This window comes from Alexandromys fortis, unplaced genomic scaffold (genome assembly GCF_014885135.2).
Source record: "Alexandromys fortis isolate MF-2015 unplaced genomic scaffold, M_Fortis_MF-2015_v1.1 scaffold_30, whole genome shotgun sequence".
Classification (NCBI taxonomy): domain Eukaryota; kingdom Metazoa; phylum Chordata; class Mammalia; order Rodentia; family Cricetidae; genus Alexandromys; species Alexandromys fortis.
In genome coordinates this window covers 6,983,943-7,008,304 of record NW_026067922.1, presented here as the reverse complement: position 1 = coordinate 7,008,304, position 24,362 = coordinate 6,983,943, and the positions used below count along the sequence as shown (strand labels likewise).

The following is a 24,362-nucleotide window of genomic DNA, read 5'->3' as shown; positions in this document are numbered from 1 at the left end:
AGAAAAAGCAGTAAACTATACCCAAAGTCCCTTAATAATTGTTTATAAATGTTTGTTTACATTTAAAGGGAGATATGATATAAAGATGGAAACTTTGCATTGATATGGATATTGGTTTATTGATACAAATTTAAGGTCAATTTTGTTATATGTATATTTCTGCTCTTGATTAAGGTATTGGTTTATGTAGCTCATTTAAAAATGTAATATATAATTAAGAAACATAGGTTAAGAGATAGTCATCTATAATAGTCAAGCTTAAAATCATCTTAGTTGGGTTTTCTAGATGTACAAAGTTATATTTCAAATGGATATATTCTTCAAAACTCTCAAAGACTAACAACAGAATATGGCATTTAAAGTTTTAAGAACTTAGACTTTTCATGACAATGAGACACATCTGCTCTTGACAGCACCAATTATTTCAAGAGGAAGATGGGCATCGAAGAAGCTCCTCATGGAGCTTGTTAGCCATTTGGGCAAGAAACTGTTCTTGCCTGAACTGTTTGACTAGACTTGCAAGACCCACAGAAAAATGACTGCTGAAGCTGCCTAAAGAAGGTGAGATAGTCCTTCAGGGTTCCTGCAGAGTCTGCCAGACATTCTGCAGGACACAGAAGAAAGTTACTGACAAACTGCCAATACAGGTAGAACTGTCTTTGAAATTTCCTACTTCATGAAAAAGTCTGCCAGACACTATGGGCCAAGTTACGATAGAAGATAGAGTAGATATAAATATTGTAACTATAACTCTTGTTTGATAATTGTTTTGTTATATTTAATCTTGCAAAGTTAAAGTTAAAACTTTCCTTTTCACTTAGACAGAAAAGGGGAGTTGATGCAGGAGGTGATGTATGCCATGAATATGTATTATTGCCATTGGTTAATAAAGAAGCTCCTTTTGGCCAATGGCTTAACAGAGTAAAGCCAGGCTGAAAGAAATATATTAAGAAAGTAGGCCGAGTTAGAGAGATGCCATGTAGCCACCTGCAGAAGACAGATGCACCAGAACCTTGCTGGTAAGCCACACCATGTGGTAATACACAGATGAATAGAAATGGGTTAATTTAAGATATAAGAGCTAGCTAGAAAATACAGTTAAGCTATTGGCCAAACAGTATTGCAAATAATATAATTTCTGTGTGATTAGTTTCAGTCTGGGCAGCTGGGAAATGAATGAGCAGCCTCCCCCAACAAGGAGGGAGGGAGGGGAAACTGTGGTTGTGATCAATGTATGAGAAAGAGGAGTAAATACTAGAGTTGGGATGTAATGTATGAGAGAAGGATGGAGAGAGAGAGAAAAAACCAAGCCCAAGATCAGGGTTGGAGGGATAGCTCAGCAATTAAGAGCATTTGCTTTTCTTAAAGAGGACCAGGGTTTGGTCCTAGCACCCTCATGGTAGTTCACAACCATCTGCAGCTCCAGTTCCAAAGGCTCTGACACCCTCTTCTGGTCTCCAAAAGTTCTTCTAAATTCACATGGGCACACATGCACATACATAACAATAAAAAAGAAATCTCAAAGAGATCAGTAGGCTTTGAAGAGCTGGACCAGATAAATACGATGACAAAGTGTCAAGGGATCATGAGCCAATAGAGACTCTCCGTGTACCAATCAATGACTTTAAGAGAAGGATGCATGTGGCAGATCACAAGAAACAAGAGTGATGGAAGTTGCTTACGAATGGCCTCATAGTGTGCAAGTGGGGGACCTTTTCTAACATGTAGAGTTGCTCCCTCAACCCTCTCAAAAGGCAAAATAATAATAATAATAGTAATAATAATAATGATGATGATAAAATAAGTGCCATGTGGGACATGATAGCTGTAACACTCACCAAGGCGGATGGAAAATTCATAAAACCGTTTCAGCCTCACGACCAGGGGGCAAACTGCATTCCAAGCCTTTTCTTGAAGTTGAATATCATTGGGATTTTGAATTGCCTACGGGAGAAAAATGGGGTGATGGTGAGTTTCAAGTTTAAGAAAAGTAGTACGCTTACACCAAAGTACCGTGAATGATTGTAGATTATTTTTAGAAAATGCAATCCTTAGTGTGCTTTGAGAATTGGAACCACCTTGGTGGACAATGAGTATTTGGATGATTCCCCAAAGAACTCTTTTCTGAAGGCAGTTTCAATCCTTAAGCATGAAGCTTGTGGGTCTCAGGTAGATTTTGTCTCATCTGACTTGCTGCTGTGTTCTTTGATTTAAAAAAAAAAAAAAACGAAAACAAAAATAAAACAAACAAGTGAAGAAAACAAATGTCGGAATTGGAAGACGTAGCACTCTCTAGTAGCACTTGATTCATCTAAAGACTGCTTATTATGAAGAACGGAGGCTGTAGCTACTGTGCCTTCTCTGTGATACACATTGTGTTCTTGCTGGTCTGTAATAAGCTCTATACTTAAGGTGACCTTGAAGTAGAAATGCTGCATTGTAATAGACTTTTCCTTTGTAGCATTCAGTATGTTCTTATGAGGAAAGTGGCAGAGGCAGGGTATGCAAATGTGCGAGTGTGTGTATGTGTGTGTGTGTGTGTGTTCCTAAATAAACACAGCCTGCTCAGTCCATATAGTGTTATTTCTGGCCAGTTGGTGTGCTCTTCCTTGAAAAATACTATTTCTCTTATTCAGCATTCTTAGGTTTTTGGCTACTGATTTGTATTACTTTTTTTTTAAACCTCAAAAAATATAAACAAACTAGATCTACACTCTCCTTAGAGCGGGTGTCCTCTAGCTGTCGTGTGTGACGCCGTTTTAACCTACCAAGGTAATCCCAAAAGTTCGATTGCACATGTCACCCTAGATCTCATGATTCAGAGATTCAACTTTTATCCCTGGGCTTTATGACAATATTGCCCTTAAATGAGGTTACCTACTGGCCTTACTGGTTAGGCAGGAGTCCCACATTTTTCTACTATGCACTCTAGTTAGCACTAAGGCTATGCGTTAATCATCGAATGTGCATGCACTTGTGTGTGTATTGTGTGTGTGCGCGCGCATGTACGTGCACACATATGTAGGCCTGCTCATGTGTATAAGCCCCCCTGACCCCCCGCAGGATTTAGTCAGTTCAATACTGTCATTGACTTACATCTCGGATCTCTGGTCCCGCTCCTTTGTAAGCCTGCAGGTCCGTGAGGATGCTCTCGGAGTCCTGGAGAACAGCACTGATCTGGTTCCATATCTCTCGTTCTCCTTCAGTAGGCTGGGCATCTAAGTGACAGAGAAACCACGAGAAACTGAGACTAGTATTTCTGAACAACTCTCAAAGTCCATAAACAGTCAGGTCTACCAGCTAAGCAGTCCCTTCTCTTCCTCCAGCTTTGGAAGTCACTCTGTAACTTTAGAAGCTGTTAGGTAAGGAAAATGAACATGGCTTTTGCTCATGACTCAACTCAAAGCATTCAACAACCCTTTTTTGTATATATTAAACCTAGTATGAGCAAATCGTCCTAAATGTTCATTTGTTAATTTATATAAAATGCATTTTTGTATACTTATGTTCACATTGGGTAATAGGAGGGGTTAACATGGTTTTGGGGAAGCCAAACTTCTTTTTAATGTCCCTTTCATTGTGTTTATTCTCTCTTAAAGCTATCACTTTCATTGTGGTCAAAATACATAACATAAAATGTACCACCTTAGCCATTTTCAAGTGCTGAGAGCATTGATACTGATAAAGTTATGGATCTTCCTTCCATGCAGTTTCACAGCTCTCTTGATCTTGTAAAGCCAAAATATTACATAGAATATGCTTCTGAACAGGAAAAACGATGGGCTATTTCCATCACTGAAAAACTTGTAGACTTGAGTATAGATGAAAAAAGCCCCTTTAATGCATATTTCTTTTATATACTTTTACTATTTCATATATATTTATATTATTTTATATGAATTAGTACATATGTATATGATAATCAACTTTAAAGCTCACTCAATTTGAGACTGGTGTGATGACTCAGCAGGTAAAGACACTTGCTGCCAAGCCTTATCTGAGTTTGATGCATGGGACCCACCTAGTGGAAGATGAGAACCAACTTCTGAAAATTGTCCTCTGACCTCCACATGTGTGCCATGGCACACCCTCTCCCAAATAAATGAATATAACAATAATAATAATAATAATAATAATAATAACAATAATGTAATTAATCCTTGAGGGCATGGCAGCAGCACATCATTCTAAAACCGTGAAATACAGAAAGCACTGAAACATTCTAATACACATAAACATTCTGTCTAAGAGCCAAGAAATGGGTAGAGTCTTGTGGGAATTCATCAGCGCATAGAAACACTCTTAGAAAAGAAAATCCATAAAAGCGAAAGGGGGCACATCTAGAAGAAGAAGGAAGTCAATGGGGGTAGGATGTGCGCACAAAAATTTCTCAGGAAAGACATGCCAGGAGATCATTGTCTAAAGGTCTGTTCTGTTTATCTTCAGTCTTGACTGTGGTACCCACAGAAGCATGTGATGTGTTTAGGCCACATACATGAAGGCAGCATTCTGATAGCCACAGGTGCCATCTCAGGCAGTTCTTTCTCTCTGACATCCCTGGAGACCTTGCAGGTTCTTACCCTTAGAAGCATTTCATGGTGACAGATAGTTGAGAAACATGGGCTATCTCTGCTCTCATAAGTGCTAAGAATCAGGCTAGTTTCTTCCTGTAAAATGATGCTGCTGCTCAGGGAGAGAAGAATAGACAACCTACCACGTGACTTTGTTTCTAGGTATTTAAATCCCGAGATAAGGGATGCCATCAGTGACTTAACTAAAAGAGCGACAAGGACAGAGTTGTATGAAGTCTGACACTCCCCTGACCCAACCCCAATTTTATTTATTCTTTTCACAGGACAAAAGGCAGATGCTGCAAAAGTGTGATGTGTTTTCTTCACTAGTGGGAATCTGGGGTGTCAGAGAAGGATTCACAAGACAGGTAACGGGAGTGTGGGCTGGGTTCATTAGCAGCCTGGGCAACCAGGGTGAGTTGATGGCCAAAGGAGGCCAGAGAAGTTCTTGTCAAACTCAGGAATGACGCCCCGGTGAGTTTGGGAATACTTTATTCACCAGGTCCTGTCAAAAAACAAAGGAATTGGTAGCTTCCAAGGAAATTTAAAAAAAATGAAAGAAAGAAAAGAAAACAAAACTCAAAAATGTTTGGAAGAACAAGGGGGTTAACGGGGGTGGGAGAGGAATAAGAACGGGTAATGTAGGTGAATATGCTCACAATATACTGTGTATATGTGTGATGCTGACAAATTAAGAAGAGAAGCAACACATAAAAATAAGACAGAAAATTATTGACCCTCAATGGGGTTCCCAGACACTGGGAAAACATGTTTCCTAGAAATGATACATTGTCAACTGGGGATTAAGTGGGTCTAAGGTGCCTGCAGGTCAGGGTTAGGCAAGGAATGTGGTTAGGAAGGTGTTGGAGTTGTCAGGACTTGAGCATGGTAGCAGAGGTGGGAGAGAGAGAAAGAGGTATATCCACAGAGAGAAAGAATAGATGGCCTAGGGTCAGGTGACTAGATGGCACACAGCTGGGCCAGCAGGGGACCGAGATGTCGGGAGAGAGATCAGAGAGGCTGACCCGGAAATGAAGGGGAAAGAACAGCTGATTCCTCCTCTATCCCTGAATCCTTTGCTTCCCACAAACATTGCGTAGATAGTATCAGGTCTGAGCTTTTTCACAATATGAATCACTTCATATGTTATCCCTTTCTGTTTCCTCAAAGCAATATGGATGCCATAAAAGGAAGCCTGCACATCCATGAGCTAGGAAGTCTGTCGCAGCGGAGAGCACTTCAGTGAAAATCCAAGGGAGGAGCCAGGAGTTTTTGAATTGCTATAGTGGCAAGGAGGAAAACACAAGAAGAACAAAACAAAGCAAAGCAAAAAGCCTACAAAGCAAATAAAAATGAGGCACCCACGAGCTGGAGAGCTGGCTCAGGGGTTAAGAGTACTGGCTGCTCTTCCAGAGGACCTGGGTTCAGTTCCCAGCACCCACAGAGTGGCTAATTATCAGCTGTAACTCTAGTTCCAAGGGATCTGATGCCCTCCTCTGGTTCCTTAGGCACAAGGTACATACACAGCATACAGACAAACATGTAGTTAAAACACCCATACACATGAAATTAAAACAACATAAGAAACTAAAGAAAAAAAAAGCACTCACTCAAATCCAGGAACACACTGTTTCTAAGGTAGAAAATTTTCAGATGAAGCATTTAGAGAAAAGACAAGCAAAATAGAGTGTGCCCAATCTGAGGGTTCAGAGTTCTACAACTGTTTGTGGAAGAGGGTTGTCCCGGGAGGCGAAGAGTTGTGTCGCATCTCCCCCTGCCACATGGTCTCATCTCAACAAGTCACTAAGGAACAGTGTCACATGAAAGAGAATTAAAACTGAGTGGCACAGAGCACAGACAAAGTCTAAAAAGCATCCTGTTGTTGGCCACAGACCACAAAAGGAGAAAGCTTTCACGCCACTTCATAGAAAGAGAGGAATTTCCTAAGTGCTTTCAAAAATAAACATCCTACAGAGCGGCCTCAAAGTGGTCCTCCAGCTCCAACAACCAGATCCTGTCTCCATGGCAGGTGAAGTGGCACTTTCCTCCATAAACTGGCAGGGACATTCTTTTGGCCACAAAGAGTTTGCATGAAACAGCTTAGGGGGTGGCATTTTTTCCATGCCACCGGAGATGGACTTGGGGTGCAGGGCGAGCATTTTCTACTTGACAGAGCTGTTCTCCTAGCAGCTAGAGGTTATAAACAGGAGCCTCAGTGCCCAGCCTCCTTCTCTGGGAAACTTTCCTTTGGCAGATGTTCTGCCCGTTAGGGATGCTTGTAGCACAGTCCTGTTAGGGGCTGCAGAAACCTAATCTGACACTTCCTCTCCCATCAAGACTTAGAGGTGTGTTGGCTCATTTTCTGCCAGAATTTGCTACTCCCAAGGGACAGTTGATTTTCTCCCATCTTTCCTGTCATGGAATTGAAGTCAATTTCTCTTCCAGCCAACAGTTAGGTCCCTCATGCCAGCAAACAGGCAACCATGCCTTCTGGGCCGGAAGGTGGAATATTCCACAAGGGACTCAAACCACTGTCGGGTTGCCCAGCTTTCCCAGTGCAGGGACAGCTGAGAGACTCTGATCTTAGGACTGTTCAAAGGTTTGCCAATGTGACATGCTGTTGTCACCTGCAAAGGTACTGAGTCACACTCGTAGTTATCCCAGAATGTATATGGATCAGGCTGTATACTGGATGTGCCTTTCCTAGTGTCTGTCTCATTATGCAAGTGGTAAAAGGGCTGTGTAGCCCCAAGTGACATTTACCATTGTCCCAAATCCATATGGAATCCAAAGATTCATTCCACTTACATCCCACAGTACTAAAAATTCAGAACTAATTAATAATTTTATCCACTAGACATAGGGCTCTGACCATATTTGTTTCATCTGATTACATATTTTCAGTGCCTGGTTAGTATATAGCATGTGCTCATGGAAAACGTGTCAGACATAGTTGAAGTAATGATTTATATATAGTTTTCACATTTTAGATTTTTTTCTTTTGAGACAGGGTCTCGTGTTTCAGGCTTGAACTCACTATATAATCTGTTGATTGTTTTGATCGGATGTGGGTTCTAGGAGGCAGTGGGATCAACAACGCTTCCATCTCTGTCTTGTTGTGTGTCTGCCACTAAGGCATCCATATTCTTCGGTGACCAAACTGACTCTTGCCTCATCAACATGTGTGCTTAAATCTCCCACTGCCCAGGGTCTTATTATGGCTAGCAAGCTACTGGGATATTTGCTCTGTCTGGGAGACTAAAACGCTGGCAAAGCTCTATCTTTTCCATCCCCGTCACTGCCCTTGCCTTGCTTTCTGGGACAAACTCTGTGAAAGGATTTGGATTCTCTTCCAGCACTCCCCATATTCAGACCCAACTGCTGACCAGATTTAAAAAGTTTACTGAGTTTTCAGATGTCGAGAAATGACATCTTAAAAGGGACCCTGAAGAATTAGTGCTGGAAAAGGTTACTGTGTTTAATTCCCCAGTAACCTTGAGAGCGTTGGCTAAGTGACCAGCAACTCTGAACTGTGGTCTTTGCTTTTCTATTTTTAACAGGAAGCTTGACTTTTTTATGAAGTGGTATATCACACACACACACACACACATGCACACACATTTGTCACACTGGTGTACACATACACACATACCAGATACACACACACATCTATACACATATACTTATACACATGCGCACATTTACATATACACAAATACATACACACATGCATACACACACATAAACACATATACACACACGCATTCACACTACCACTCCTGATGGGAGTCCTTGGTTCCAGTCACACGCAGTCAATGACTTCTTCAGGGATGTTTCTTCTACGCCTCTCATCCTGACCAGCTAATCATCTTCAATTACTTGAGTGAATTGAGAGGAATGGCCACATGAAGTGAGTGCTCATCCCGTCTGAAGACAGAGCTGTTAAAGTCCTTGTGATTTACACAGGCAATTTCAGAAGCCAATACTCCGAGAAGGCCTGGACCATCTGTATCCTAGCCATTATCCAGGCGCTGATTTAAGGGTCCTTTTTGGACTCGCTGCTGTGGAAAGTATGAAAATGCATCATATGTATTATGACCTTACATCCCCAGTTTGGCTGTGGAGAACTCAGCAGATTTCACGCGTCTACAATGTTAAGTAGGTAAACAACCCTTTTATCAGACAAAGGATATTCATTTTGTTCCCAGGCAGGGGATATATGGACTTCTCCTTGGACTGCAATTGCTAGTGAGGGTTGGTGCATGTCAACTGCCAACATTTTGGGTGTTGCTGGAGGCTAGGTGGAAGGTATCCCTCTGGAGGACCTTGATATTTTCTTTTCAAAGCCAAATGCTTGGCATTCCTCTGTGCTAACGGGGAAGAAAGCAGTTGTCTTTGTTTGTCAGAAAGATTTCACAGGGAACAACAGCCGGCCTCCAACTGGAAAGAGGCTGGCTTTATCTCTGTGAATCAGCCAGGGCCTCATCCTGTCTTCAAAGGCAGCAGGGACTGCGCACCTTTCCCCCTACAGCCAACTTAGGCCTGTGAGGGGAACCTGACAGAAAAGCAAATTAACCTAAAATAATCTGAGGAGAAGACACAATTTACGAGCTGCCTTTGGTCTTGAAGGCAGCCGCGGCATTTCATCGTCAGGATGTATAGCTATCTCTGTGCCCCATGACTGCTGCGTAAACACTGGAGCGAGAAACGGCAGAAAGGATTTGCCCAAGCCTTAAATTTAATCCCCAACCCATCTTCCCACCCACTCCCATACTCTCCCACCCTCTCCTGCGTTCCGAATAAACTAAGAGACGTAAACAATTTCCTGGTGTTAGTTTGGGGGAATGTACAGTGGTAATAGCCTATAGTGAGATACTGTTTACAGAAGAAGCGTGAAATCCAAGGGTCCATTGGACCATGTAAGTGGGACCCGGCTGACACATTTGTTTGGACAGGACATCAGTTATCACACACCAGAGCCCAAAGATCTTTCCACAGAGCCATCACCCCAGGGACTGAGCAGGGTTGGGCAAGTGAAGGGCTGTCTATTTCATCTGCTTCACTGGGATTCCTGGGTGGACCTAGTGCTCTAAGCAAATCCTCTGTCACCTTGGCACTCACTGAATACTGCCCTCGGGGCACACCAGCTAGCCCCCCCCCTCCTCGCTAAACTCCAGATTAAATCTCGGTGAAGAAAGGGAAGTTAATAACAGCCCTGTCTGCTTCCTACCTGAAGGGATGTACGGGGAGTTTAGACAAAGTTAAAGGTCTCAGAAAGCTGGAGTGCTAGAATATCACAGAATATATATATAAAAAAATCTCTCTGAATTTGTGCATATGCATGTATACATGCGTGTACGCACGCGCAAATGCACATGCATAAGTCTAGGCGCATACGTAGAGAGGCCAGAGGACAACCTCAGGGGTCAGTGCTCACTTTCCACCTGGAGAGAGAGTCTCTTGTTGTTCACCACTGTGCCCACAGGCGGGTACACACCTCTCAGGGCCCAATGATCCCTGTGTCTCCAAGAACAAGAGCACTGGATACAGAGATGTATCAACGCACATGGCTTCACACCAGTCTGGAGGATCCCAATTCAGGTCCTCACAATTGCCTGACAACCACTTTACTCGCGGAGCTGCTTCCCTAGGCTCTGGGAGAGCACATTTTGTCACTTTTGTGTTGGATCCAGAAACCACTTTGCAGGTTTGTTCTGTTTTGATTTTTATCACTCTCCTTTGTCAATTGAGCATACTAGAAAAGGACATTTGGTCACGAAACGAGAAAAATGTTTCCCTTTCGTCTTCTAGCGGCCTCTGAGCCACTTTTGCAGACGCAAGGCTGACAGGTGGCAGGTGCAAGGGGAGAGCAGCTGAGGCGGGAAGTGCACAAAGACATCCCAGATGATGGGCTAACCTGAACCAGACCTCTGTTCCCAAGAACAGGAAACTGAAGCCTTTTGTAAGTACACTGATAGGGTAATTTTTTTTTTAGAATTTCCCTAATTATCACCTCCATCGCTGTTATCCCTGGATTAATTTATGAGACATAGGTTTGTCTCATAAGAACACTACCATTTGAAAGATTCATCTTTAATTTTTAATTGTGTGTGTGCGCACATGTGTGCAGGATCCCTTGGAGGCCAGAGGCACTGGTCCTCTCTAGAAAGGAATTACAGGCAGCTGTGAGCTACCCGGCGTGGGTGCGTACCTGAGTATGGATCTTGCGTGAGAAGAGTATGGCGGGCTTCTGCAGAACAGTATGTGCTCTTTGTTGCAGAACCACGTCTCCAGCTCCTCCATTGTTCTAGCCGCTACCCACTCAGGAATAGTTCTTTAGCTTAACTTGGGATCTGTTCTTCTGGTTAGTGTAGTATTTGATCTCTGCTTGGGATGTACTTAAGTCCCGTACCATTGTCTCTGCTCTGCTCCTATCTTACTTTCTCAATGAAATAAAAGAAAATATGCTTTCAAGAAGAGACCAAGTCCTTCTAACACTCTCATTTTAACGTGCCAACATCTTATCTTTCCAGGTCTCTTTGCCCCTGGCAAGAAGTCACCATCATAGCTGTTCCATCCTTAAAAATGGGAGGAGTCTTTGCCACTCAATCAGTGTCCACGAAAGCCAATGAAATTGCACTCCGTGCTCAGCAAGATGACAGACACAGGAGGAGACAATAATCTAAGCTCATGATTTTCTCTGAGTCTTCATCTCAAGGAAGTGTCCACTAGTCATGGGCTACACTAGCAGAAGAAAACGGCATTGTTCAGTTGCTGACAGTGCCTCAAACAACGCCCAAACCAACAATACATCTTAGATGCCAGCTTCTGTGTCTGCTCCCCAACCAGACTACAAGATCTTCAGTCGTTTACACCATGACAAACATAATGCCTGGTGCCCAGAATACCCTTCATGATCGCATGAAAAACTGGATTATAACCACCATAAAGCAGTCCTTCTGCTCCCATGGTTCTCAATCTGAGGGTCACAACTCTGATAGGGGTTGAGAAACATAAATCCTTTCCCAGGGGTGGCTTAAGACCATTGGAGATATCAGCTCATCACATTATGAATATCACATTATGAATCATAACAATAACTAATTTATGGCTGTGAAGTAGTAAGGAAAATAACTATTATTGTGGAACAGTATTAAAGGGTCATAGCATTTGGAAGGTTGAGAACCACTGATTGAAAAGGAACAGAGGATGAAAAGGCAACATAAGTACAATTACAATGGTGTTCAGATTTAATAAAGATAGCGTGCAATACACAAAACTACAGATGAGCCTCGGAGACAGTACAATACAATACAATACAATACAATACAATACAATACAACAGCTGAAATAAACTAGTTACAGAAAGATGCACACTGCGTGATCTCACTTATGCAATGCACATAAAAATGTCAATTAATAGAGGCAGTGTGTAGAGTAGTGTCAGGGGCACTGGGGTGGGCAACATGGCTGATAATTAGCAGAGATGACGCTTCTGTTGTGCAAAATAATTAAGTTCTAGATGCAGGGCGCGATGATTTGGCTAGTTAACGACAGTGTACTGTACAATTAAAAATCTGCTAAGATGATAGAACACAGGATAAAACAGAAAACGTCGAAAATTAACGGTAATTAACTCTGTGTGCGAATCAGTTTCAATCCTGATTAGTCAAAAACCCTTTCATTTTCATTTTGATGGGACCAAGAAAGCCTCGATGTGCTAACTTTATACTCAAGGACACAGAAGAATTAATGTTAATTTGTTGTGTATAAATCCATAGCTCTGTAGCAAATTTTCATACTATTGTGGAAACAAATAAAAGTTGCAAGGAATATTGCTTTCTTTCTAACAAAGAGCACACAAACCAAGCCTCTATTACTTTTACTGTAGGAACAGAGGCTGTGTATGGAGTGCAATAAAATCTGAAAAGAAAGACCACTGTTCTGGACAATGGGGGCAGCGCGTGCTTTCAAGCTTGGCAGAGGGGAGGTAAGAAAAGGAGGGTTCCACAAATGTACCCAAGAATAAAATAGTGGAAATGTTCACATGTTTACATGCTCACAATCGCTCCATGTGCAGGACCTGGCCTGGAGGCCGAGAAGCCCTAGGAGTTCATGGCAGAAAGGGAATCAGGTACCATGAACCCGATGCTGACGAGGAAAAATTTAGAACAGGAGGAAAAATGTAAGAAGATACTCTGGCCGTGGGGCTTTGGGTCTGCCTGAAAGGACAGCAGAGAGCTGGGGTTTCAAATATTCCCACACTCTGGGTCCTATGAGAGTCGGAAGCAGGGACCATCCCTGCGAGCATTTCATGGAGGCTCAGGAGCCAAGGGACATGGGTCTGAGGCACAGTCAAGCCAGAGTTTCTACAGGAGCCAACATGGGGGAAATGGAGCTGAGTCAAGCGAATCAGGAAACAGCCATCTACAAGACATCCTAGACCAGCTGGGCTGTCTCTATCCACAGATCTGCCTTCTCTAACCCTCCATACAAATGGAGTCCATGTGTAGTCTTGGTCATTGGCTTCTTTCCCTTAGCTTAACAAGGTTTCAAGGTCTGTCTCCGCTGTAGCGTGTTTCAGTAATTCACATCTTTTATTGATCAGTGATACTCCGTTGAATGGATATGCCACATTTTATTTGCCTATTCACCAGCTCATGAGCATTTGGATTTTACTTTTCGGTCCTTCTGAATGATGTCACATGTTAGTACTCAAATACAAGTCTTATGTATATGTTTTTATTTTATTGGGCATATGCAGGAACAGCCCTATCATGTGGTAACTTGAGCCTTAACCTTTGAGCATTTCAAACTGTCTCTCGAAGCAGATGGACCATTTTAATTCCCGAATTGCCTGTGGACTCCAATGTCTTCATAATCTCCACAGCACTTATATCCTCTTCGTTTTGATGACAGCCACCCTTGTGGCTCATGGTAGCTCTATCTCCTAGTTGATAATACTGAATATTCCTTTTCCGTGGATAATTATTTATTTTTGTTGGAGAGATGACTGTTCAGATCTCAGAGGAATCTTTGATAGATCAAATTGTTTGCTTGACGTGCTTTTGAGTACTTTAAAGATATTTATTATTTGTTGTTGTGCATGCAAGAATGTGTATGTGTATGAAAGAGTGCGTGTGTGTGTGTGTGTGTGTGTGTATTATATGTAACTTAAGCTGTCCCTAAACTTACCATAAAGTCTGACTCACCTCCTTGCCCCAAACTTGCAATACTCCTTCCAGTTCCTGAGCTCTGAGATCACAGTCATGTGACCACCAATCCCCATTAAGCTACTCGAATGTTTACTGTCTTGAAGAATATTACTCAAAACTCACAAAGTTGCTGCTGTAGCTCCCCTGTTACTGAACACGATGGCAGGTATCGGATGCATTAGCTAGAGATTGTTACCAATCTTCTGGCTGAGCATCGGAAGGAGTCAGAACATTTGGCTGAGCATCAGAAGGTAAGCAGATCCTTATGGACAAGACCATTGAGTCAGATTTTTTGTGCGAAGCTTAGCTACTTTTATAAGAGAGAGTTCGTCAGATGTTTCTAACCACTCCTGTCTGGGACTCGCTGCATCCCTTTGTATGGAAGGCTAATGCCTGCTGCCCACCTTAGGGGCCACTGTGGAGGCTCCGATTGAGCAATCTGCCTTAGGGTTCCAGCCATACTTCTTGCGCAATGCCCTTCAAACCATCCCTGGCTGGAACGACATTCATCAACCTTCCTCACCATACCCCTGCCTCCTGACTTTCAAAGAGAAGAGTGAGAGGCCTAGTGAAGAGACAGAGAGAGACAAAAAAGAAAAAAAAGTAAACGGATAAAAGATGCAATCACACACAAAAAAAGATGCTAAGGATCTGTGGGAAAATATGAGCATAAATTGTAGCACTCACTGAAAAGGTCAACAGAAATTTAAATCAGATCTTTGCCACTGAGGAACCCAAGGACAGATGTGTCTAATTTTGTATTATGTTTTGACCCAGCTTAATTATATCTATTTGACCCAGTTCAATTATATCCCATCACTGACTTCAAAAAGAATATTCAACATTGAAAGAAGACGTGTTAAATTCATTTAAGCTGTTACTACATGCTGCTCAGCCTTCCTTCCTCTCTCTACCCCTTGCTCCTAAACTCTTTACCACCCAGCCTCTGGATAGAAAGCAACAAACCCCAAATATTCTTTCTCAGGGTGACTAGTGACACCAGAATGCTTAGCGATCATCTCTCATTTCAATTGTTCTCTTTATTTCCCACTGGATATGAGGACTCCCTATGTTCTCCTAACTGCCTAGATTTGACCTACATGGTTCTTCCTTCACAAACTCATTCTCTACACTTGATACTCATATGGTACTCAAATCCCTGCTCAACGAACGGCTAGGTGCTAGGTCACAACACCCAGGCTTTAGCCCCAGAATCTCAACTTAGTAGGGTATCCTTGCATCTCTACTGTGGCATCTTTCTAGGACTCCTTGCCCGCTGGCGCCCTCTTCAGTGTGGTGCTTGAAGTGCGGCTCATCTGTCTAGCTCTTATTTGTTCTCCATTCTCCAGAGGATCTTAGGTCTTTTGTTTGGCTGTGAGCTCTGATTATGAGCCTCCAGTCTTGGCTTGGCAAGTGTATTTGGTGCCAGCTTTACCAAACCAGCCCTTCCATTCCACACATTCCCACCCCTTTTTCTCAACAGGCCTTGGGTGCTCTGTCTAAATTGGACTTCTTGTTGTTCTTCAAACATGCCCCTTCTATTCTAATTTCTGCACCTCTCATTGACTATTTCCATCTGGTGGAGAACTCCTCATCCCATCTGGGCCCGTAGAAACCTCGCCATTCTTTAAGACTCACTAAAGGGCCACCTGTTCAACATGTGTTGTCCTATCCCTCCTGTAGCCCCCCCCCCCCATTTCCAGAACCTAGATGCAAGTTCTGTTCCCTTCCATTCTCTGGCGGCAAGTTATGCCTTTCTCATGTCTCCTAGCTTGTCTTCAAGTAAACATCTGTCTGCTTCTCCACTTTAATCTGTCACTTCCCCACTAGGCTTATTCTCATTTAGTCCCCAATCCTGCTTGTGTGTGGCTGACATGGAAAACATCATATCAGGTTCAACATACATTTTCTTAATTAATCTGCAAGCCACAGATTCAAGGGAAAAATCTTCCTGAAGTCCACACTTTCCACCTCTCTTATCATTGGTCTTTCTTAGAAACCTCCTTAAGGAATACGATATTTAAGCCATGGGCAGTGGTGGCACACACCTTTAATCCCAGCACTCTGGGAGGCAGAGGCAGGCGGGACTCTGGGAGTTTGAAGCCAGCCTGGTCTACAGAGTGAGTTCTAGGACAATCAAGACTACACACAGAAACCTGCCTGCGAGGGGTGAAGGGGATGGTATTTAGGATAAAATGAATGTGTTTGCTGTGTTGTTTTTTCCCCTGGCTTTTTCATGAGACGTGTTTAGTTTAGGAATACAGCATGTTCTTCCTAGTCAGTGACAGAGAGATGTGGGGTGTTCAGAGAAGCTGCTGGCTGCTGTGACAGGTACTTGGGGACAGCAAAGCAGCAGAAGAGAGCTGGAGGGACTCATGTCCCCATCTCCCCTCCCTAACCACTCCCTGTGTGACCTCAGCACAGCTGGTCCCTCCTAAAAATTAGGGAAAATAAAACTACACTTCTGGAGGATATGAAAGGAGTTTCTTTTTATTCTCTCTTTGGAAAAAGAAGCAGAATTTTGCTCATTTTTTTTCAAAATTCATATTTTCTTTATAGATTACAGTTATTTATAGTCCTAACAGAAATCCACCAGGCATGGAAATCAAGAGCTTGCTTTCTTATCTTGAAGAAATTATAATCTATTCATTATATCTGCAAGAAGAATTATATCTGCAAAGGGAGTTTTTGTATCATGGACATCAAATTTCTATAAATGTATCCTTTAGCCACCAGGACCTCTCCTTAAAGAGGAAAACAATGCCCGCAGCACATGTCCGAGCAGATCAGAGCACAGTGACAACAGGGAAAAGGAACTGAGCCCTCTTTCAGGCCACCTTGCCTTCCATGCAGTGGGGAGAGGCTTTCCAAGGCAAACCTCAGAGCCCTAGGATGACGGCTTTAAATCCTCACAGGTTTTATCTGTACTCTTTCAAGGTTCTGAAGATTAGTCCTGACAAGTGACTCAACATTCAGAGCAGTGTAGAAAGCCAAGAAATCAAGACAATTAGACCAGCAAGGGGGGCCACCTAATTCTGTCAGGTAGGTGGGAGTCAGGGGCAGACTCATGTGTTTAGGGCTTCCCAGCTTGAGTGGACATGGGATTACTCTGGGCTCCTAGGTGTTGGGGAACTGTGAATGAATGCAGACTGTAACATTATTCTTAACCACTTCATGCACTGAATGCAATCATGCAAAATGTGTGCTATAATAATGGTAGGGAGGGACTGGAGAGATGGCTTAGAGGTTTAAAGCACTGCCTGCTCTCCCAAGAGTCCTGCGTTCAGTTCCAGGTGACCACATGTTGACTCAAGGCCATCTGTGGTGAGATCTGGTGCTCTCTTTTGGCCTGCGGGCATGCATGCAGGCAGAGCACTGTGCGCATAGTAAATGAATGAATCTTAAAAAAAATGGCAGGAACGATTAAAGTTAAAGTAACAAAGTGGTTAAGATTACAGGCAACTTATTTAAGGCTATTGATGGATCTTACTTTAATAATAATAATATATGCACATGTGTACATATAGACAGACAGAGATTTCAGAAGAATCCCAGGCAAATTCATCTTGAGTTCTGAGCTGAAATCCTTATTGGTAAATGAAACCAAGTCAAGCCAACCAATAACAACAGGGAGGAATGGGGTTAGATCAGAAGCCAAGTATCCTTCCGTGAATGTAATTAAGAGTTTTGTTATCAGAATTCATGAGTTCCGGAGTCGCTCTCCTTTTTGAGCAGCTGTTTTAAATATGTCAAAGACGCCATGCAACACCTTAGAGGGCTTTCGCTCTACAACTTGGAAAGGTCGTCTAGCATTTAATTAACAAAAGTGCTAGAAAATTCCGTCTATACGTGAAGGCGTCTGGCCATTTTCTTTAATATAAATACTTGACAAATTAAAGTGTCTAGCAAGTTAAAGAGAGCAGTGGGTGTGAATACAAAAGAGATGTCCAGCTGTGTTCCAGCTCCTGTGGGGTGTGGGGGAGCAGGGAGATGGCTCAGTGGGTAAGCAACTGCCATGCAAGCCTGATGACCTGGAACCCATGTTTAAAAAACTGGGTAGGATAGCCAGCATCTGTAATCCCAGCACTCCTATAGTGAGATAGGAGTCAGAGACAAAGGGATTTGCTGGCTGGTGAGCTGGGGCATGCAGGGTAGAGCCTGGGGTATGCTGGGTGGGCCCTGGAGTATGCATGTTAAGAGTCTGTAGTGTGCAGGGCAGAGCCTGCAGTATTCAGGGTAGAAACTGCAATATGCAGGGTAGAGGCTGCAGTATCCAGGGCAGAGCCTGGAGTACGCAGGGTAGAGTTTGCAGTATGCTGGGTGGAGGCAGAAATCATAAGAAAGAATTCCTCAAAGTGTGAACTGAGAATCAGCTCCCGAGAGTTGGCTTCTACAGTCTCACTGAGGCATGAGTGCACACACATTCACACGTAGGCACACGCAGGCACACATGCACAAGGGGGAAAGAGTGGGAATACCAACCTAGTCAGTCAAATCGAATGAACAACACAGAATCTCTGTTTATGTAACAATGACTTTTAGGCCATTTTACACCAGAAAAAAATTGATTATACTGTTTTGGTAATGGAGACGTAACTGTTCTATTTAGTGTTTCTGCTGCTATGGCCAAACACTCTGACCAAAAGCAACACGCGAAGAAAGGGTTTATTTGGATTACACTCCTGGGTCACCATCTATCATTGAAGGAAGCCAGGCAGGAAATGAAGCAGAAATTCTGGGGAAACCCTCCCTACTTGTTTGCTCTCTGGCTATCTCCCTGGCTCACAGAACTCAGCTAGCTTTCTGATCCAGTTTAGGGTCACCTACGGATGCTGCTGCCTACAGTAGACAACCAAGACAACACCCCACACACAGTCACAAGTTAATCTGATTTAATTGTTTAATTATGGTTCCCTCTTTCTAGGTAACTCTGGGCTGTATCAAACTGACAATAAAAACTGGGGCAATAATCTTATGAACAAGGCCAGGATTTGAAAGATCCCAAAATAATTTTATGCAATTAAATAATACATAAAATAGAGGGCACTGATGACAAATAATCAGCCTCATTTCTGGTGGCCGTCACTGCTCCCCTTGTACATATAAGGGTACTTAGTGCTAATCCATGTCAGCTAATGTGCTTGCAATTTTTCTTTGGAAGTGTAATCTTAAGGAAGTTTCATGATAAAGTTTAATGTATATATTACCAAAGCTAATCTTTATATATATTAAAAAAAAACATGGACCAGTTAAACCAAACCTTTGTTTAGGTTTCTAGAAATCAAAATGGGTGGAGGAAAACGGCTTAGAAATAATGTCAGAAAGAAATGCATGATACCACTTGGATTTGACTTGAGTTTCATTGGAAATCTCTATAACTTCCCTACGAACAAGCTATGGAGCAAGTACCAAGTTTCCATTCCTGTATTACATTGCTCAGGACTTACTTTCAAAATCCAGGAAAAAGTGTGGATAATTCTCAATTTCCCGGGTTAGGACTTTGAGCAGGTTTCCCATGCCAGCAAACCTAGAAAAGTTAACACAAAAGCAAATACCATCAGGGATGTGAAAGCCGACTCAGAAGCATACAGTTCCACCATCACGTCCTTAAGCCCAAGAGAAGAGCAGCTCCATCAGGTCTGGAATCACACAGCTCAACCTTGAGCTGCTGGGGGCTAAGTAACCCTGAGGTGGAGTTCTCTGAAGCAGAGTAGTGACAGATGTATGTGTCACAGGCCTCTGAATAAGACACTGCACCCTGTATCTCATTCACATAATAGTAATAACAACAAGTGCTGTGGAACAATGGTTTTACCCTGAAAACATTTGTTTCTTGTACTTGTTTAATAAAATGCTGGTTGGCCGGTAGCCAGGCAGGAAGTATAGGTGGGACTACCATGCAGGAAGCAGAGGCGGGGCAATGAGAACAAGAGAATTCTGGGAAGAGGATTCTGCAGTCTGCAGTCATGACCCAGCTGCAGGGAAAGCATGACGTGACTGCCTCATGGAGAAAGGTACTGAGCCACGTGGCTAACTCAGACGAGAATTATGGGCTAATGGATGTTATAAGAGATAGTAAATAAGAAGCCTGAGCTAATGGGCCAATCAGTTTATAACTAATGTATACCTCTGTATGATTCTTTGGGACTTAACAGCTGAAAGTCCAGGCAGGACAGAAAACCTCTGGCAACAAACAACAACAAATGAGTTCCCTCTTAAAACTTAAACTTCTTTGAAGTGGAATTTTGACTATTTCTATGAAATGTTTCCCTTTGCCTATTACAAGCCCCTGTAACTATACAGCTGACATCTCTACCTTGCTTTTCTTTCCTGCCGGTGTAGACAAACCATATCACTGGGTAGGTATAACAGACAGGGTGCCAGGAATAGTAAGGGTTTCTCTTTTATCTTCTGTCTTGTATTATTTTTTTTCTTCCCTCCCTTCCTTCCTCTTCTTGCTTATTCTTCCCATCTCTCTCAGACCTGCTAGGTAGCCTAGATCTCTAGAGTCTTGCGCTTTAGTCCATCCTGGCCTTGAACTCACACTTCTTCCACCTTTGCCTCCAAAGTGCCAAGGGTCCAAGTGCACACCAGCCTGTCCAGCATAAATTTCCTAAAGCTTGTGAGAAAGAGTTCAAGACACAGACTTTGGGTCCCAGGGACTCTCTTGATGCATGTAAGAGGCAAGATTTTTCAAACTGTAACTCCTAGTCCAGTTACCGGCTTTCATCAGTTGGTGTTCTGATGATGAAACACTCCTACATAAAATACAAAAATGTAAAGTTTTGGGCTGATGAAATAGCTCAGGCAGGTAAGGATAGTTGCTGCTAAGCCTGTAAACACAAGTTTAATTCCTGGATCCTACATAGAAGGCAGGAACGTATTCTAATCCCATCTACTGTGTCATCTGATGTCTACATATGAATGAGTGTAAGTGTGTGTGTGTGTGTGTGTGTGGTGTGTGCATGAGCATACAGACAGACAAGTAGACATAGACACACACAGACACACACATACACATAAATGTAATTTTCAAAGAAATAAAAGGCATAATATCAAGTCATTCTCAACAAAACAGCACCCTCAGGGAGTGGAGAGTAGGCTCAGAGATTAAGAGTTCTTATATCTGTTGCAGAGGACATTAGATCCCGACAGCCTTTGGATAAGCTTAGGATTTTCTGCTGGAAGATGGGTTTGGTAGACTGCATGTTGCTCTCCAGAGAAGAAGATCAATGGAGCAATGCACTCCTTTTCTCTCTTCTGAAGAAACATCTTCCCTATCCTTTCTGCCACTCTGCTTTTTGTCCCCTGCCTTCACACCATTTTCTGTGAAAACATATCCAAGCAAGTTCCACGTGCCCCAGACTCTGCCAGAAGTAGAGGTCAGCATGGGTCTGGTCCATCCTGTACTAGGCGGTATTCTCAAGTCCTCCTAGACCTCATTTTAATGAGCAATTCCAGTTCTGAGCTGGAAGCATTTCTTAGAGGAAGATGATTCATTTAATAGTAGGCTGGACTTCATACCTAACAACTTAATGGAAGTTAAATATTCTTAACTTCCCTATTTTGCTGCTATGAGTGTGTCCCTGATTCACGTCCTTCTAAACTCCTGTTTTATAAATGATTTTCCTGCCAGAATCCATCCCTACGTGGGAAATACGCCAAGCCATATTTTGGAACATGAATCTAACATCAGCCAGGCTTAGTTACTTGGGACATTTGGGATCCTAGATGTGTGGGCTTTCAACCCAGGTGCATCTGGAACAGTGACTCATGGACATGATGCACTATTACGGTTTAATTCTATTAACCTTGGAAGCATGTCTTTCAAACCCAATGCAAGATCCCTACATGAAAAATAGAAATATTTCATCTCAATGTTTTCACTGGAAAAAGGTGTGGTACTTGCTACTTTTTCCCAAGATCAATAATGCAGGAGATTTTATTCTCATTTAGGTAAGTCTACCAAGTGAATGGGAACATCACAAAAATGGTCAAATAGAGCTATCATCTATCTATCTATCTATCTATCTATCTATCTATCTATCTATCTATCTATCTATCATCTATCTATCTATCATCTATATCTATATATACATATGTCATCTCTATCATCTATCTATCTTCTATATATCTATCATCTTCTCTACATCTATATATCATCTATCTATCTATCTATCTATCTATCTATCTATCTATCTATCTATCTATCTATCATGAACATATTCAGAAATAAACCCAGGGCCATGAATATGCTCTCTCTGTGCTACATCCCTAACCCACCATGGTACTTTTTAAAACTGAACCCTGGACTCCACTTAGAAAGGCCCCTCTCCAATCTGTTTGCATAGCTCCTACATGAGCACGCTGCTATGCACCACGGTACTAAGGAGAAAACTTAATTAAGATAGATTTATACTTGAGATTAGACATATTTTATGGCATTAAATAAAAGAATAATATTTCAGTCTGCTGGAGGATCAAGATACTGACATAATTAAGTTGAAGCCAAGAGAATAAAAAGGGTTGGTCACAACCTGGACACAAAGCGAAGGCCACTGGGCCAGGAGCTAGAGAAGGCATTTTGTGTCTGAACTTTTGCAGACTCAAAGAGCAGGAGGTAAAAATAGTCTTTTTCAGGATTCAGTATTCAAAAAAGAAATGAAGATCACAGTGGGTAAATATAGACATCATGGTTAGAGCAAGTGAAGACAAGAAAAATTCCCCTCTGGCTCAGAGTGGCTGCTTCAAAGAGGATATCTGAGGATGTACTGAGTCACAGTTCCCATGGCAGAGCAGACATATGGGTGGCAGAGCTGCCTGATCTGGCAGTCCAGGGGTGTACTCTGCAGAGCTGGGAAATCTGGCTTGCACATTCTATCCAGTGACTTCATGGCCACCCCCTCCTATGACTCCTGCTTCTGTTTCAGGAGTTGTCAGCTGCTTGTCATTCCTCCTCAGCTGCAGAAGTTTACGTCACAGTGAATACAGCCATGCAGAAGGTACTCAGAGCCCCTGAGGAACCTTCTTCTCTTAAAATAATATCATCTGAGAACAATGTGGCCGCAACTTATTCCTGCTCTTTGGTCTTATAGAAAACTGCTCCTCAAGAACTGACTGCGCCTGTGTTGAGCAGTCTCATTCATAGCACAGGTGCAGGCAGGGAATGCAGTGAGGGAATCCATGATCTTACAGCAGGTGATACACAGCCTACTTGTAGCCTAGCATCCACCTAGGAGTTGACTCTAGCCAAAAAGACAAACACATCTTGGCATATAGTAAGCGTTCAAAGATGTTCATTAATTATCTATTAATATATGAAAATAAAAGGATATACATGTACTTAGGAAGAACATCCACAATTTATATGGAGTACTTACTGTGTGTTTATAAGCTTTCCCACACTTTACTTGTTCAAATCTTACAACTTTCAAGAAGTTATGTTTATGTTCACATTGGTTGACAGCAAAAGAGGGCATTCAAAATGGGTAACTGGCCAATGAACTCACCCTCGGCTTTGGAAGTTTTAGAATGCAAACTTCAAGCTCTTTTCTCCACTGGAGACAAAGTACCACAATAGACACTCCAGGGGCCCCTGTCTGCGGATATCAGAAAACCTACAGTCTTCTGAAAGTGTGTGAAGGATATGGTGGTGTTACTGCAGGCACACAGTTTCTTTTCTGTGGAAAGACCCTATAGCTTCTATTACATGCGAAAAGGGTTTTCTCTGAATCAGCTCTGTGGCATATTAGAGGAAGTTTCTGTTCTTCAACAATTCAGAGAAGAGAAAAACTACACGAGGGCAACATCTCCTGGGCAAGTCTGCTTCACTCAAGAAGGAAGTTGCCACTCACAGAGTCTGAGGAATATGGGTGGAGGCTAGAGTTTTTCCATCTGGGGGATATTAGGAGTTAGGAAATAAAAGGTATGAAAGAGGGGGTGACTGACCAAGATCCCTCCAAATAGTAAAGACAAAGGGAGCTTCTTTGGTCATGCTGGTGTCTATGTAGACAACTTGCATGGTCTTGACATGGGAAGCGTCTGTCTTTAAGGGGTGGCAAATTTGGACATACAAATGATGATATTTTTATACATATATTATCACTCTCCAGGCTCTCAGTTCAACTGACATTTATAGAACTGGCTCTACTATTACTTGGTGTAAAATCCATAACATTCCAAATGAAATTATTCACTGCTAACATTTCCAGTTTCAAAAAAGTAGAAAATAAATTAACTATCTCTCTTTTTTTTCTCCCTCTCTCCTCAGAATTCTACTTTGGTTTGGAAGAAAAAGTTTAAATGTCCGCATTAGCTGTCTTCCCAGAATATAAAGCCAAATGCAAACAATCAAGTCTTTATTATTATTATTTTTAAATAAAAGCTATGTACAAGCTGGGCAGTGATGGCACACGCCTTTAATTCCAGCACTCAGGAGATGGAGGTAGGCAAATCTCTGTGAGTTTGAGGCCAGTCTGGTATACAGAGCAAGTTCTAAGACAGGCCGAGCTACAAAGACAAACCTTGTCTTGAAACCTCCCCCTACCCTTCCCACAAAAAAAAAAAAGAAGAAAGA

At 42.4% G+C, this 24,362-nt stretch overlaps 1 protein-coding gene across 1 annotated transcript in view; it reads right to left on the bottom strand.

Annotated features, from left to right (window-relative positions):
• Positions 1-24,362, bottom strand: part of Cyria (CYFIP related Rac1 interactor A) — a 111,777-nt gene that overhangs the window by 14,543 nt on the left and 72,872 nt on the right. The window contains exons 3-5 of the mRNA XM_050141974.1: positions 19,234-19,313; positions 3,097-3,218; positions 1,839-1,944 (exon numbers count right to left, since the gene is read on the bottom strand). Coding sequence (XP_049997931.1) covers positions 1,839-1,944; positions 3,097-3,218; positions 19,234-19,303 — 298 coding nt within the window. The 5' untranslated portion in view covers positions 19,304-19,313. The remainder of the gene's footprint in view (positions 1-1,838; positions 1,945-3,096; positions 3,219-19,233; positions 19,314-24,362) is intronic.